This window comes from Lissotriton helveticus, chromosome 4_1 (genome assembly GCF_964261635.1).
Source record: "Lissotriton helveticus chromosome 4_1, aLisHel1.1, whole genome shotgun sequence".
Classification (NCBI taxonomy): Eukaryota; Metazoa; Chordata; class Amphibia; order Caudata; family Salamandridae; genus Lissotriton; species Lissotriton helveticus.
This window is the reverse complement of record NC_136063.1, coordinates 1921596809-1921613605: the sequence shown is the minus strand read 5'-3', so window position 1 is coordinate 1921613605 and position 16797 is coordinate 1921596809. Positions and strand designations below refer to the sequence as shown.

Genomic DNA, 16797 nt, shown 5'->3' with positions numbered 1-16797 from the left:
CAGGCTGCAGATGAGACTTTGGGTAATTCAGAGAAAACCCTAGACTGTGTAGAAGGTGTATTGTACGGGACATGTGGTTGGCACACTGCTGGGCCGACCGCGCCTGGACGAGCCAGTCGTCTAGGTACGGATAGACGTGGACGTTTTGCCTCCGAAGATGCGCGGCCACTGTCGCCAAACACTTTGTGAACACTCTGGGGGCAGTAGTGACCCCGAAAGGCAAGACCTTGAACTGGTAATGCTGGTTGTTGATGGTGAACCTTAGATACTTCCTGTGACTTTTGTGAACGGGAATGTGGAAGTATGCATCCTTCAGATCTAAGGTTGCCAGGAAATCTCCTTGCCGGAGCAACGGTAGAACTTGCTGTAATGTGAGCATGTGAAAATGTTCTGAGAGTATATATTGGTTTAGGGGCCTGAGGTCCAAGATGGGCCTGAGGGATCCGTCTTTTTTTGGTATGAGAAAGTACAGAGAGTACACCCCTGTTCCCTGCTGTTCCACAGGCACGAGTTCTATGGCCCCTTTTTGTAGCATGGAGACCACCTCCTGCTGCAAGAAGTGCATGTGCTCTGCGGACATAGGACGGTGCCTTGGGGGTATGTTGGGTGGAGTGGAAGTGAGCTCCAGACAATAGCCGTGTTGTATAATTTGTCTCACCCACCTGTCTGTAGTTATGCCTTCCCAGACTGGCAGGAACTGCTGGAGCATTCCCCCGACCGGGGTGGTATGGTCGGGGGGCAGTGACAAGACGTCACTGCTTGGTAGCGGCAGAGGATCTGGCATTATTGTTTCCACGACCTCTGCCCTTTGCGCTGTTTCCACGGTATCCGCCTCTATTGTTCTTGGCATAGGTGGATTGTGAGCCCCCTTTGTTGTATTGGGCCTGTTGTGACGCCTGCCCCCTTGAGGCTCCCCTGTTACCGGAGCGACAAAAGGAACCACCCCTGAACTGCTGAGACTGCAGAGCCCCCATGGGTTTGGCAGTGTCAATGTCCTTCTTAATCTTCTCAAGTGTGGTGTCTACTTCTGGATCAAAAAGGAAGTCTGGGTTGACAGGCTGATTGAGCAGGTTAGTCTGGATTTCTGCCTTAAATCCAGAGATGCCCAGCCAGGCATGTCTCCGGAGCATAACGCTAGTGTTAATAGCCCTAGCTGCTGTGTCGGCCGCATCCAACGCGCACTTAATGGACGCGTTGGAGATTAACTTTCCCTCTTGTATAAGCATTTCTGCTCCCTCCTTATATGTATCTGGAAGGTGTTGTAGGAGTTGTTCTAAAGTGTCATAATGTGCCCTGTCGTATCGTGCCAGCAGGGCTTGTGTATTGTAGATTCTCCAAATATTGGCCGCTTGAGCAGCCACACGTTTTCCAGAGGCTTCAAATATTTTTGATTCCTTGTCCGGAGGAGGAGCATCACCCGTTGTTTGGGAGTTTGCTCTTTTGCGAGCATTAGCCACCACTAAGGAGTCCAGTGGGAGTTGGCCCTTGATGTACGTGGGATCCACGGGCGCAGGCCGATACTTGCGCTCAATTCTTGGGTTGACCACCCGTGCCTTGGTGGGCTCCTTAAAAATGTCACTGGCATGCTTGAGCACACCTTTGAGCATAGGCAGAGTTTTAACTGAAAGTTCAGATGTGGAGAATGTATCAAAAAGGAAGTCCTCCTCCACTGGGTCAGCGTGAATATCTACGTCGTGGTTATGCGCCGCCCGTTCAATGAGTGCGTTAAACGCAGCAGTGTCCTCAGCAGGGGAAGTCTTGACCGCATATGACTGAGTGTCAGGGGTGGTGTGAGGGTCATCAGGGTCAACAGTGTCAGCCCATGGCTGGGACTCATCCTGATCCTGGTCCACAGGGTAGTTGAACTGCTCCTCATTGTCACCCTCATCGACGTCTTCAGTAGCTGCAGTGGGTGAATAGGGATACCCCTGCCTATAAGAGGGTATAGGCTCAAAGAGAACAGGAGAGGTGCTGGAGTCCCTTTTCTTCTTGAGCGGAATTTTGTATGCCTCCATAGGTGTTTCAGGCCTGATTTTCCGCTTGTAGACGGTGAGAATGCCTGAATCAGAGTCGATGAAGAACTTAGATTGTTCGTCGTAGTTTGGAGGCTGAAAAATGAACAACATCGGTCCGCGGGTGTTCAGTTGTGACTGCGGGCGCCGACTTGGAAGAGGCAGCCGAAGGAAGGGGCACAGCCTTAGGCCTTGCAGTTGGGGGGAGGCCGAACTTGATTGAAGCCGAAGCCATCGGCGACTGATCAATGAGCGTCGAAGACTTTGCCTTAGATCTGACAGACTCCGAGTGGTCCTTCTGCTTGTGCGACTTCGTCGACTCGAGGCGTGGCATCGGAGCGGGGACGCTGGCGCCGGTGTCGGAGACTTGTCCCTTTGAGGCGGTTGCGGTCTTCGACTCGAAGGATTTGAGCAGATGCGGCTTCTGTACCTTCGGCTCGACGGCCTTCTTGGCCTTGAGCGCTTTTGAATGGTTGCCATCTGTGGACGCGGGCTTTGACGTCGACTCCGACGTGAGCGTGACGTATTTAACTGCAGACCCAGTCTTTGCCGCTCCGACCTTGGGGTCGACACCCCCTTTCGGCTCCGAGGGGTGGAGCACCTTCAGTGACTTGGACGGCCACGAAGTCATCGATCCGATGGCTGTCTCCGACAGTTTCGGTTTCGATTTTGGCCCACTGGGCTTAGGTTTCGTTTTCTCCACTAATGGCGGTCCATGGACCAATGGCTCGCTTGAACTGTCCTTAGTCTGGCCTTAAAGCGGGACTACAGAATGGGGTCGTAGATCTTGGCTAAGGCCTTCCGGCGATGCCTCGACCTGAGCCGTGGAAGAGTCTGAATGAGGTCCCGCTACTGCGGTTGGGCCGTGTTCCTCGCTGGAGTCGTCGTCGACGGCCCCGAGGGGTAGTGCGTCGTCTCCTACCTCGATGGAGTCTTCATCTTGGACGTCGACCTGTTCGTCGTCCACGTAGTAGCTGGAGTCATGTTCTGACGCGGGGTCCGAAAGGTCCGGGTCGTCTCCCTGCACATCTGCGCTGTCGTCACCCCCGAAGATGTTCTCGAGTTCTGGCGCTGATTCACGTGCTGATTGTCTGGCAGCGCGTCGAAGGCGGAGAGTCTTCTTCGACCTGAACTTCGAACAGGCCATACAACTGGCCTCGTCGTGGTCCGGCGAGAGACACTTGTTGCACACCGGGTGCACGTCGATATGTGGATATTTGGAGTTACAGACGGGGCATCGCTTGAACGGGCTCCGTTCCATCTTCAATCTGCGACGGGCCTGTGGGGTCGAAGACCAGAAGTCTTCCGAAGTCGAGATAAAGTACGGAAAGCTGAGAGCCCCGAGCGAAAAGACAATACCGACGCCCCTAAGGCCTTTTGGCCTCGAAGAAAGAGTAACTATAAGAGATTCTGAACAAGAGTCAAGAAGTACATCCGAACCCAATGGCAGAAAAAAACAATCTGAGCCCATGCGCACTGTAGTCCAAGGGAGGAGCCACCTATCTTGTGATACTTCGAAGACTCTTCCAGGACAACAATGTGCAATCATCCGGACCCAACACTAGGCGGCAATCTATGCATAGATATGAATTCAGCAGCCCACATGCCTCGAACATATGTTTCTGCTGATTTTAAAGGTGTCTACTAGTGTATCAAGCCTGAAGGGACTGGGTCGGCAGTTGCATTATAGGTTGGGAGGGCTGGCTTGCTTATAAGCTAGCCCCCTTAGATTAACCTCTGAAATGTCTGTATTGATGTGAAAATTGTTTAGCTGCTTTCAATAGGTATAACTTTTTTTTAATCATTCCAGTGCCAAATCAGTATTTTCTCTGAAGAGCCATCGGAGGGCATGTCCACTTCTGTCCTCTGTATGTCTTCTGAAAACCTGGTTGATCTCATTTTGGCTTGCCTTCTGAGCAAGATACTGGTGCTAATATCGTTGACAAAGCAGTTCATAATGTCCAGACCAGCCCAGAGCACATACTTTGCTGCATCCTGAACATCCATAGTATGGGCCGAAGAGGCCTCAGACCCACTGTTCTGACTGACTGTTAAGGTATCTCTGGCCATGTCCCATAGTGTGTGGGGTACCTGCCTGACAGAAAGACAGCATTGATAGGTCTAAGGGGTAGACGAACCAAAGAAATGGTTCTCTTTCTGAAAGCGTCAAGTTTTTTCAATTCCCTAAGTGGAGGTTTGGTCAGAAAGGCTTTGAATTGCTCACACTTGTTGAAGCTTGACACAGGGTGCTTGGTCAGGAAATCCAGAAAAAGCAGGAGCTAGTCTAGTCACAAATGACTTACTAGAGGACTTGAGCATGGCTTGGCCACATCTTGGACTTCCTCATGGCTTGGCCCATGTAGTCAGAAGTTTATCATTAAGCAGCAGGCAACGCTGGCCCTTGTAGAAGGTAACTCATGCATTTTTCTCTCAATTGCAACAGCAATTATAGTATTTCAGCTGCTTTACAAACCAATTCTGCAAACTACTCACTTTTCTCCGTTGATTGCTGAAAGAGAGAGTCTAGCTCGGTCTCAGGAGATGTATCAAGCCCACTAACATATTTTAAGTCTAAATACAAAACATCATCAGTATAATGAGAAGGCAGCAATCTGTCTCCAACCTCATCATTGTCAGTGTCCTGAGGGACTCTGGATCCCTAATATTGTTAAAAAAAAAAAACATAACAAAAGACATAAATCAGTTGCTTGCATTTCACCAATTCCTAATAAGTATTATAAATTATTTTACATTTAGTATATGGGTCCACACTTCCTTAAATGTAAGGACCCCACCATGTTGGTTGTCCATATAACATAGTCGCCTCTACTGCTAGAGAGACATCATGGCCCTTTAGGCCAAACACTGACAGGTTAGATAAAATGAAAAGAAACATTTGCACTGATAACAATTTGTGAACACTGACATTATCAACTGGTGAAATAAGGTGCTCAACAAGATTAAATTCCTAGACTAAATCATAATATTCTGAAGAAGGACAAATAAGAGTTGCGACCAAGATAAATCAAGAAAAGCTCCAAAGATCTTCAAGCAACACATACGTAATTAGGCAGTCCAACCAATGACTTACTCCAGAGTTTACAAACACTTACCAAAGAAGGTGAATTCTGATCTGGCCAAAAAGATTCTGGGACTGGCCAATGTCCTAAGGGAACACCGGTTTTAGGGTTAGGTCGGACATAAATGAGTTTATGACAGCTATGCCAAGGTTGTGGAGAACATGAACTAGGAATCGTAGAAGAATCGGTCATCCCATCTATAACGGTATAAAAGAAGCATTTATTTCATAGCCGGCTACACACTGGTTCTCAAATGTTCAACTGAACAATATACAAAAGGGTTTTATTAAAACAGATTTAACATTTTATTCACAACTGATCATTTTAAGAACATGCACAATACTAGAAAAACTTCTCTCAACGACTAATTGTTGCCCCAGATGCTGGGCAAAATATTGTCACTGTAATTCTCAGTACTTGGGCTGCAATCACCTTAAGTACTCAGCGAGAATGCAGATTCTGTTTCGGAAGCGGAGGCAAGGATTATTTTTCTCTTCTTCGCTTTAGTTTAAAAAGAAGCAGAAAAAACAACATAACAAACTGCGCTTATCAAAAGCGCCTGAGAAACGTTGTAGTTGTAAACTAGCAATGAGTCAACAGTATAGACCAAAAAGCCCACAACCACATCCTGGACCCCCTCTCCCTTCGCAGCTCGGAAAGAGATAGGTTCAGTTTTCTCCTTCTTTAGTCTTAGATATGGTAAACAACCTTAACCCCGCATGTTGTTACAACGACCGCGTATTAACAACGCATACCATTACCCCGCAAGCCGTAACAATGACTTGCGGAGGGAGGAGAAGGTGTTGGATTTAAAATCCAACACCTTCCCTACTGTCCGCACAGACTGGAGTTCGATAGTAACTAATACTATTCCAACATCCAGCGCCCCCTCCGCAAGTCGTTGTTAAGACTTGCGGGGTAATGGTATGCATTGTTACAACGCGGTCTGTGTAACAACCACGTTGTAACAGCATGCAGGGTAACGGAATGCGGGGTCAAGAGGCATATTCCTTAGATACTGCTGATCATACTTCATTCTATATTTATTGTCTATTGACCTTATGATAATTTCTATGCATCTAATCCCCTTTTTCAGGGGGCTGCTTTGGAGTCCTTCAGGGAACCAATAAACCCCAGAAGCTTCATATCAGAATCATGCCAAGATTCACATCAGAAGGAAAAACAGAGCAGTCCCGCTGAGTGGATGAGTTTGATAGGCTTAAATAGGCCTTACTGGAACAACCTAAACTCCCCCTCAGGCTAGTCTTTGAGGAATCCCCAGCAGGCGGCTCCAGCGACCTTGCCGCTCCATGCGTTGCTTTAACCCCTGTCACCTCAGGCCAATCTGATGCAAACACTGACACCGATGATTCTCATGGGGATTACGTCCAATAGTTGACCAAATCCAGGCCCTGGTGCCTGATAACAGATCCCAAACATTGAAAGACCGACAATACAGTGAATCCAAAGGCTAGGCAATCATCTGACATGTTAGAGCCAAGCCATATATACCACCCATCGGTGGAATGGTCCCCAGGAGAGAATGTTCCACAGTACACTGTCAGTCGACTGCGTAAACCTGTCAACAAGGAGGTCTGCAGGAGGTTGACAGCAGAGTGCCCTCACCTGACACTGGAGGGGAAGGTCACCTTGATGACCAAGATTGATGCACATTATTTTTTTTGACGCATGGGGAGATTAAGTGATTTGCCCAAAATCACCGGATGCTGAGCATCGCTGCCGGTTCCCCAGCTTCGAGGTCGACCACTCCAGCCATTAGGCACATCCTGCATCATGCAGTATAGGTGGAAGAGGCCGAGAGGCAGGTGAATAAACTTAGATTTCTTAGTTGAGGCTGAAAGGTGAACAAAAAAGACAAATAAGAGAACAACTTAATGTTAAAATGAAGAAGAATCGTCAACTTCGCCCTCTTGTGACAAGTTCACTCAACCAGGTCCAAAACCTTCAAGCCGCATACGGTATTTCTGTGTTACCTTAGTCCCTTTTTACAAGGTCCCTCAATCTGAATTCCTCCAAAATTCAGTATTGATCAAGCTAAGTGTGTTAATGCCTCTATAGTTAACTGTATGGTGGACCTTTTTGCCCAAGTTTTTACAGATCCTAAGAAGGGCATAAACAGATCTTGGTGTTCACGTCACAACAAACGTCTGCACATCACAAGACCCTTACAAAGATACTGGCTAAGGCAGAAAAAGGAAATCGGTTAGGCAAGCTGATATCCCTTGAGATCTGCCACTGAGGGATGTAGATGGCTGCTACTACAGGTAGGCCCAACATTGGATGATCTGGCTAACTTGGACATGGGCCCCATGGTCTATGGGGTCCTCTTCGGAAAGCCCTTTCTTTTGGAACTATTGAAATTCATGTCAAGAGGAAGAGGGTGCCAATCTGGCTGCTCACTGGTCTTAATCTCCCAAGCAAATAGACAAGTCTAATGGCAGATCATTAACACCTTGACTAATTTTTAACTTCAAATGGTAACCCCGAGGCTGCTCCAACAGGGGATATGACTCATCCACTAATTTAATTTACCAGCAATTTGTACCCAACCTTCCCTTGTAAAAGGAGGAGAGGGACTGGTGGAGGTTGTTCATAAGTGACATAAGATTGCAACATATGCATGGGTCCTGCAGATGATCTGGTGCTTTCACATTAAATGTTATGGTTTGTCCAGGCAATAGGGGAAGCCAATTACAGACTCACAAAGGCTGCTGATAGACCAGGAGGTAACAGCTCTGGTACTCTAGGGGGCAATTTCAAAGTGCAGAATCCATCCCAGTGGGTTTGTGAGCTACTTGCTCCTGGTAGAGAAAAAGGACCAGGGTCAGAGACCTCTGATAAATCAAAAAGGAATTCAATAAATAACTAGCATTTGGCCACTTCAAGCTGGAGGGTATTCACCTCCTATAAGACATTTTACGTCAAGGAGACTAGATGGTATGTGTAGACTTTAAGGACATCTTTCTAGCAATTTCAGTCTTTACTCCACCTGCAGATTCCTCCCGTTCATCTGGCAAGGAAAGGTGTATGAATTCACAAGTCTTCCCTTTGGACTTTTTTGCACTTCACAAAGGTCTTCCTGACGGTAGTGGAGTGTCCCAGAGCGAGGGGGATAAAACTGATCGCCTAGCTCGATGAAATACTTCTGATGAACCAGTCTCCAATCCTTGTCAGTCATCAGCTTCGATTTGCAGTGACTTGGTAAAAGGACTTGGGTTTTGCGGTCAACAAAAGCAAATCAGAACTGTACCCCAGTCAAATCATGACTGCTGAAATTATTTATAGACTTCGAACAGGCAATTTTGAGGCTTCCAGAAGATCTTCCTCGTCAGGCTGGACTTTAGAAGGACATTAGCAAAACCAAAGATCTTGCTAAATTAATGGGCTAGAGTAGTGGGACTGCTCGCTTTCTCTATGTAGTCCATCTCCCCAGGATCCCTCAAATGTAGTCTCCTTTAACAACTAAAAGCAATGGATCTCAGAAGGTAATTGAGATGTTAGTAAGAGATTCTGGTCTTGGCAGAGGCCAGAGAAGAGATTCACTGATTGCTCAAACATATCAACTACCTCAATCTTCTAGCAGGTTTGTTTGGAGTTAAATCCTGGATCAAAGAGAGAATATAATGCTATGTCCTCCTAAAGATGGAGAATATGTCAGTGGTTCAATACATAAATAATCCTTGAGCCACAAGGTCTAATGAACAAAAATAAGTGCTGGTCCCAACAATGAGGGCGATGGCCCACCGGCGGCTCAAATTAAGTACTGCCCATTGGGCTGTATGAGAGCTCAACAGAAGGTAAAAAACATCTACACTAAACTGCTAATAGTGAAAAGGTTAACTAAGTGTTTGATGTATTTATCTTAGCCACAATTCCTTATTTAAGATTTTTTTTAAAGACGTTCCAGCCTTTCTAATTTCAAGATTATGTTGAAGTGATACAGGTTAAAGTGTCTCTACACTAAATTACCTTTTCACTTATTAAGAAATATTAAACTGAACATGCCTTTAAATGCTAATTTAAAAGAAGATATCAATGCATGCCAACAATAGAAATAAAGAGAATTAATAAAATACAAATAGATACCTTCAGCAGTGGAACTTGGATCTGGTCCTGTTTTTTCAAAGTTGATCACCACCCCACTCTGGACTTTCTGTGCAAGAGATTCTAAACACTGGTTTAACATTCTCTGTGTTCTAACACAGTAGGAGCGACCTGTAAAAACATGTTTTAAAAGTACATATTATTGAAAAAGTCACTCTAGTTTGTGCTTGAAATTTGCATGTATTCTATCTCTTGTACGCTGTCATTGTGTTCGAAGAACTGGCATTATTTCAGCATCTGCACATTTTAGAACTTAGGTGGGGTGGGGGGAGAATACAACACAAGATGCACACTGACCAGAAGCCATTAGTGCACTTGAATTCTATAATAGGGGACATTAAGAATTGACGGTCATATATCTGGTTTACAAGATTACAACTCTGATGTATAACATGGGGTGAGGTAAAATAATAGATGGATTGGCTACTGAAGGCCAGGCAGTAGTAGAAGAAAAAGAGGTGTGAGGCAGAGAAGTAGGTGACTACCATATTTGTACTGGAAGCTGTAGTTAGGACACACATATGGGTGAAAGAAGGGAAAGATGATGAGATGTTGGACTGTGAGTGTTATGAGTGTTCAAAACTGTGGCGAATGAAACTCATGATACTTACAGCTAGCAGTGATCTTTCTGGTGTATAATCCAATTTCAGATTCCTCAACGGTCGCATTTTTAAAATCTCACCGGGAGCAGAATGGAACCTGAACTTCCCAACCTCTGCCAACAGGCGGTACCATTAGTTTCTGTGGCGGCGGCGAGGCTCCGGTAATGGCACTGAGAAGTTTAAAGGCACAAACTCTCTGTGCAGAAGTCAGTTTAAGTTTAACAGTGAGAGACTGCAGTCATTATAATGGGCCAAACCTAATAGGGACCTTTAAGAACCCTAAAAGTCCACTCCACAGAAAAGGGAGGAGGAAGGGAAGTGAGGACTCTGTGGTTTGATCGAATGTGGGAAGAAGGAAAGTGAGGAATCTGTGGTCAGACAGAGTATCCATCAGGAAGAGTATTACCAGAGGCAATTAACTTGTTCTTCTAATGGATATGTCTAACCACAGAATACTCTCCTTTTGTAAAGATACAAAAACGTTACTTCCTATACGTTGGCGGGGCTGAGGATGGACTTTACATCAGGAAGTCCTGCAAAGCTCAACAGGCAAAATTGACCTCTCTGTCAACTTAAGAGTTGAGATCGTAATGTCTGGAAAAGAAGTGGACAAACACACATATAGCAGTCTGGCAGATGTTTAACAGCAGAACACCCCTAGACAATGCCATATTGGTGGTCGTGGTCTTAGTGGAATGAGCCCTAAGACCCTAAAGAGACTCTTTCTTAGCCAGGGAAAAATCTATTTTTATGCATTTGACGATCCTTCTGGACAAGGGCAGGACCTTCCACCAACGAAACGCTGGCCATCCACTCAGTACTCCTTAGTCAGGTTGATGTAAAAACTAAGGGCCCTTTTGGGGTCTAGCCGCTGAGGCCTATCTTCCTCCTAAAGGAAAGGAAAGGAAAAAAGTAGGACGTGTTATGTACTGTCCCACATGGAACGGTGACACCACTGCACAACACCAACTTTTGTTTTTTGGAGTTTTATATAGCGTGAACTCGATCTGAAGATATCAGGTATTAGAGCGCTTTACATGAGCACCAATTGCATTATAGACGGGCACATTCATTTTTGTTACGCATGGGGAGATTAAGTGATTTGCTCAAAATCACAGGATGCTTAGCGTCGTTGCCGAGACTCAAACCCGATTCTGCAGCTTTAAGGTTGAGCACTCTAGCCATTAGGCCACACCCTGCTTTATGCAGTATAGGTGGAAGAGGCGGAGGGGCAGGTGAATAAACTAAGATTTCTTAGTTGAGGCTGAAAGGTCAACAAAAGAAGGCAAAAAGCTGCATACAATATTTCTGTGTTACCTTAGTGCCTTTTTACAAGGTCCCTAAATCTGATTTCCTCCAAAATTCAGTATTGATCAAGCTAAGTATGTTAATGCTTCTATAGTTAACTGTATGATGCTTACAGAAATAAAACCATCAATTACATTCAGAACTTACAAATCTGCCGAAGAGGCAGGGCGAGCTAAAGTGCTATCCAAAATACCTTAAAGCACAAGGAAGGAGCGAAAGAGTACACGCCACCACACATCCTCCCAAATTAAAGACCAAAAACACAAAAAGGCACGGTGGCTATGCAGTGCCTTTTCTATCAGTGTTACAAGTACAAATGACCGATACCTAGACTACCAAGGTTCCGGCATGAATGGGGTAGACACAGGAAAAGCAGAAAGACCAATCCCCTTGGAAGAGGAAGCCCCACTCACACAATGGCAAACACTTCTTGCCCTTGCGGGACAACGCCACCAGTGGACCCAATGGAGGGAGCTCATAATTAAGATAATTTCCTGGACAAAACAGAGAGATCCAGACAAAGTCAAAAGCATCCAGAGGCAACCAGGTGTTCACCTTTATTAGTGGTAATCTCTGGTGCATCTAAAACCAACTAAGCGATACAAAGTGAGCACAATGGGGTGGACCATCTACTTATCACCAACATGTTTCTGCCCCACCCTAAGTCACCTCTACTGGTTGGGAATATTCGTCAGGGGTATGGATCCCTAGAAACCTAGACTAACTAATAGTTAATAGTAAAAAAAGTTCAAATCATGAACCAGACGGACCAGAGTGAATCCTACCTGGTCTCAGTGCTAGTGAACCCTCACTTATGCGATACCTGCCATCCAGTCTTGGGATGGACAATGTGCTTACTAGTCACATCATCATCAAGAGGTACATCGTGCAGATACACCTATCATCCATCCTCACCCAGCCGCCGGTACCTACATTCTGGACAAAGTCTGAATGTCTTGAAAGTCTGAAAGTCGAAGGTAAAACCCTGGTTACCTCTAGGTACATCCAACTCCATCTGGATCCCCTATTTTGTCCAGGAAATCATCCCATCCAAGAACTTCCTTCATCTGGTCCACCCTGGTGGCACAGTCCTACCAGGGCAAAGATAGCTTGCCCGTGACCAAGCACGTCACACCATGTGAGCGAGACTTCCTGTTCCCAAAAGACCGATCCCTCTGCTTTGCCCATGTCCACCCCTATCCATGCCACAATCTTGGTAATCCAAGCATCAGTGATTTCCACCTATATCACTGACAACAATAGCACTGCATAGCCACCATACCTTTTTAGGTCAAGCCTAAAGCATAGAAAGACAGCCAACACTAATTAGGCGTGGTTCTGAACAAAATTCCTCTTTTTTTGCTGCCTGCAAGTTACGTTTATGTCAAGCCTGCATTCTGATTCTGCTATTTTGTGCTTAGATTGAGAGAGTTGCTGTAGAGCCTAATTACATTTTTATCACTGTTTTGGGTTGATTGGAAATATTTTGTATCTGTTTGGCAGCGCAAGGTTAAAAGTTTGCATTCGCCTGACAACTATTACACAGCTGGTTTTTTAGCTTCACTTCAGCTAAATTATTAACTTGCTTATACAAGGGTAGAGGCAGGCAGGAAAGAAAGTGTCTGGGAAGAAAGTGCTACATGGAGGTTCACCGATATGGAATGCATAAGGTGCTCTTAATGGTTAACAACCTCAGAGGACAGGTTCAAAAGTGTGATAACTCATTTAAGGTCTCACTGTGGCATAGTGAATGGAGTATGAGAAAACACATTTGAGTTCTTTAAGTAAACGGATTAACATGTGTCTTAATCAACAAAGGCAAAAATGAAATAGTCTGAAAAAGCCAACAAATAACTGTTAACAGTGCCAAAAACATACTGTGCCTATTGACAAAACAAGAGATAAATTGACCTGAAGCAGGTCGACACGAGGGTCATCACATTAGGGCAACAAAATTTGCCCAGCAACTCCAGTGATTCTGCTACAGAACCTGTAAATCCAGAGAATCCATTTTATAGGCTGGCATCTAACTGTTAGGATTATGTCTATTAAATCCACACACAAAGGTCAAAACCCCTCAGTTGGTTCCACTCAATCTCCATGGATAGAGGTGGAGGTTCATATGCAGAATCCCGCCCCGCTGATGGGACAGAAGGCTCTCCCAAAGAGCGGCGGACAAAAGCTTATATTCAAGGAGGCAGGAATACCACTCTTAACTGGCTCAATCCCAGAGTATCAGGATGACCTGAGCCCAGTCCTTTCTCTTTTTCTTCCGAACCTTAGTAGGAGTGGCAGCGGAGGAAAGGCATACAAGAGGCTATGTTAGGTGTATCTTTAGAAGGCAGGGTAATCCACCACTATGCAGAGGTGGGAGCCTAGTTGTGGAACAGGCAGATAATCGTGAAGAGCAGACTACAGCATGCTGTAGATGTGACACAGCAAGTTCTCTGCTGTTTTTAAAACATCTATTTAAGGAATGGCCCACTGGAGCAAGAAATCTTGTACCACTTCCAGGAGCAGATGTCATCCATGGTCTGCCACGTGACACCTGCCGAGCTTGTCCACCCTGCCAGTTAGAGAGCCCGCCAAACGACTGGTGCCTGCTGAGCACATCTACCCTGGAATTTAGCCAAATGAATGGCCACCAGAGTTGAAGCCGGAGTCTTAGTGCTTCCTGGCACAGCACCCACTACCCCACACTGCCCTAGGTATTGCAGTACCACATGGCAATTGTGTCACCTGTTAGGACCTAACCAGATCCCACATGATGTATGGAAGAACAACCCTCAGAACCAGTCAGATGTCCCACAGCGCCAGAAGATTGTTATTGTGACTCTTACCACCAAAGTCCCCCAGATTTTCACCTCATCCATGGGACCAGAAAACTGCAGAACATTCCACGTAGAACACAGCGCTAAGCCGGAAACATCAGGATAATAATCTGAATTCCCCAGACTCACTTTGGAAGTGTAAAGTATTTAAACGCCACTACGTCCCTGATGGGTCCACTGAATAGAATCCTCTGTGCTGCTTGCAGATGGGATTTCAGCTTGTTGATGGAGAACTGCATGGATTACTAGAGAGAGACTGTTCTCTGCAGGTGGTTTGCGACGGACTAAAGCAACATGTACGAAGGGACCCCCTCAAAAGAACTAATTATGGCCAAGGAACAGAGGGGAGCAAGAAACACTATAATGTAAGGACGTTCCTACAGTGGCCTTATAATTCAATTGTGCAAATACATCTCTACATATCCCAAACAGGTGACAAAAAGCAAGTTATATACTAAATTTATTCAAAACATGTACATTTTTTATTTTTTTCTCTTTTTTTCAGTTCATATAAATACTGTTATCAATCAGAAATCACAAAAAGAATATCTCAATTTATATCAAAAACTCAAGAAAAATACAATTAGGTCACGAATATCTACAACAAAAGTGATATATAAAAATTACCCCTTGGTAACAACCATATCTATCAACATACTCACGTGCTAACAATCATACCACACTCAAACCTCAAACTAAGATGGAGAAAGGAACTGAATTCATGATTAGCAAGATGGCAATGCTAAAGAGTGGGCCACAAGATGTAGCTTTGGGCCCTCGCAGCAGGTCTACGCGCGTTTCGGCAGCTTTAGGCCGCCTTCATCAGGACCTTTTTCATCGTGATTGTGCAGATACCAGGGGATCAATGGCACCAACAGCGGTAAAGTCACAAAAAAACGTCTTCAGTAAATATCAGGGGGCCGGACGTCCTATGTTTCCATGAAGTAGCTTTTAACGTTAGTGAACATACTGAAGTGGTTGTCGAGAACACAATTTCGCAGTTGGTTCTTTGGTGCTTATAGTCAGGAAGAGGCTTAAGACATAGGCGGTCAGCGGGGATAAATTATACCATAATTTCAATTTGCGAGGGATGTCCCGCGTGTATCAGAAAAGTTGTTTCACAGTCAGTGACCCTCGTCAGACCAGCAATTGCAACGTGTACCCGCACCGTACGTAGTTTCTTCCGACAGACCAATTATATTGCGACGGACTAAAACAATCCCGCTTTCAGCAGCTAATTGTTGAGGTATGAGAATATATGTATCACGGTCTGCCATGGTGGGCACAACTACCGAAACCTGTGACCTTCTCCTCAGGCACTCTCAACAGCCCACTGGCCAATAGTGACTGAATTGCCTATGTGACGATGAAAGCATGATGAGATAAAGTCTGAGTGAGAATGGGAGCGCATGAAACAGACTATACTAAGGGGTGGTCATAAGCATGTGGTATAACTTGCAGAACCCACCAGTCTAAGGTAACTGAAAGCCAGTGGGGCAAAAAAAAATTGTCCTTCTACTGATTACAAACAACCAAAGAGGGGGAAATTAAGAGTAGTTTAGATGCAGATGTGACAGGGGACAAGGAGGAAGATGAATGATGTTTCTGCTGCTGGATCCCAAAAAGGGCTGTGTGGAGTGCTGCATGGGTTCTTGCTGAAAAGCAAGGCTTGTGAGTACCTCTGGATTTGGGGTACTTCTGGTTGGACTGACTTGCTAGCGACAACAGGTCCAACAAATGACACTGCTTTCCTTAAAAACACTTTATTGCAGCAACTTCCTTTTCTCCAAAACGTCTGGCACCTTTAAAAGGCATAATGATCAGGGATGCCTGCATGTCCCCAGAAAATCAAGTGGCACGCATCCATGCGTGAAGTTGGATCCCCACATTGGTGTCCATGGCACAATGCACAGAATCAGTTGTTTCAAGACCGGCTTTTAAAAATTCTTAGCCACATCCTGACCATCATGGATTGTCTATGTAAAAGCAGTTCTAAATTCGCCAGTATTGGCCCCTGGGATCCTGCTTGCCATATCCCAGGGGGCCTATGTATAGTGCCCTATACATGTACTTATGTAGTAATTCTATAGCGCGAACCAAGGCCAAAGCCAGAGGAGCCCTGTACAGGGTCAAAGTAAGCATAAGGTAAACAAGTGATACAAGAATTGGCTGGTTTGGGGACTGTTAATGCATTCTGTTCATTGTTCTTTAAAAAGGTGTGTCTTCTACTCTTCTCTAAACTGAAGCAGCGTTGGGGCAGCCCTGTTCAATACAGGGATGTTGTTTCATATGCTGGGTGCGTAAACAGAATGGCCTGCTTCCCTGGCAGACACACATTGTTTAGGGACCTCAATCCCTAAATAGCAGAGGGGAGCACCCTCTTACCAAACACATCAATGCACTTCTACCATCTGTTCAGCAGGGCCCTGGGAACATGGTAGGGCTGACCTTGCTGTGGAGGCCTGAATCACCACACTTTCAGGGGTCGGGTGCTGAGTCAAAAAGACCAGATCCCGGGGGCAGGCCTTTGATGCCTCACTACAGGGCAAGTCATCAGCGGGGCTGAGCACAACTTAGAGTAGGTAACCATTAAGGTTTTAGTCAGAGCATCATTAAAAGGCACCAATGGCTCTGAAGGTGTAGTCCAAGGCTACAAAATATTAGTGAGAAGATTTGTCTAGGGCAATTGAAGATTAAGCACTTTTGAAATTCCGCCAACTACTTTTGTGAAAAAGACATAGGCACTCTCCTCTGTAGAGGGTCCTGGTGGGAAGTCCAGGTATCAGGGGGTGTATCTAGATAAGTATTATTCTGCAAATCAACATAAAACCCATCATCA

At 45.5% G+C, this 16797-nt stretch overlaps 1 protein-coding gene across 2 annotated transcripts in view; it reads right to left on the bottom strand.

Moving 5' to 3' along the window:
* Positions 1-16797, bottom strand: part of LOC144829436 (integrator complex subunit 6-like) — a 403536-nt gene that overhangs the window by 304600 nt on the left and 82139 nt on the right. For both annotated transcript variants that reach the window (XM_078688577.1, XM_078688578.1), the window contains exons 6-7: positions 9200-9328; positions 5126-5289 (exon numbers count right to left, since the gene is read on the bottom strand). In XM_078688577.1, coding sequence (XP_078544703.1) covers positions 5126-5289; positions 9200-9328 — 293 coding nt within the window. The remainder of the gene's footprint in view (positions 1-5125; positions 5290-9199; positions 9329-16797) is intronic.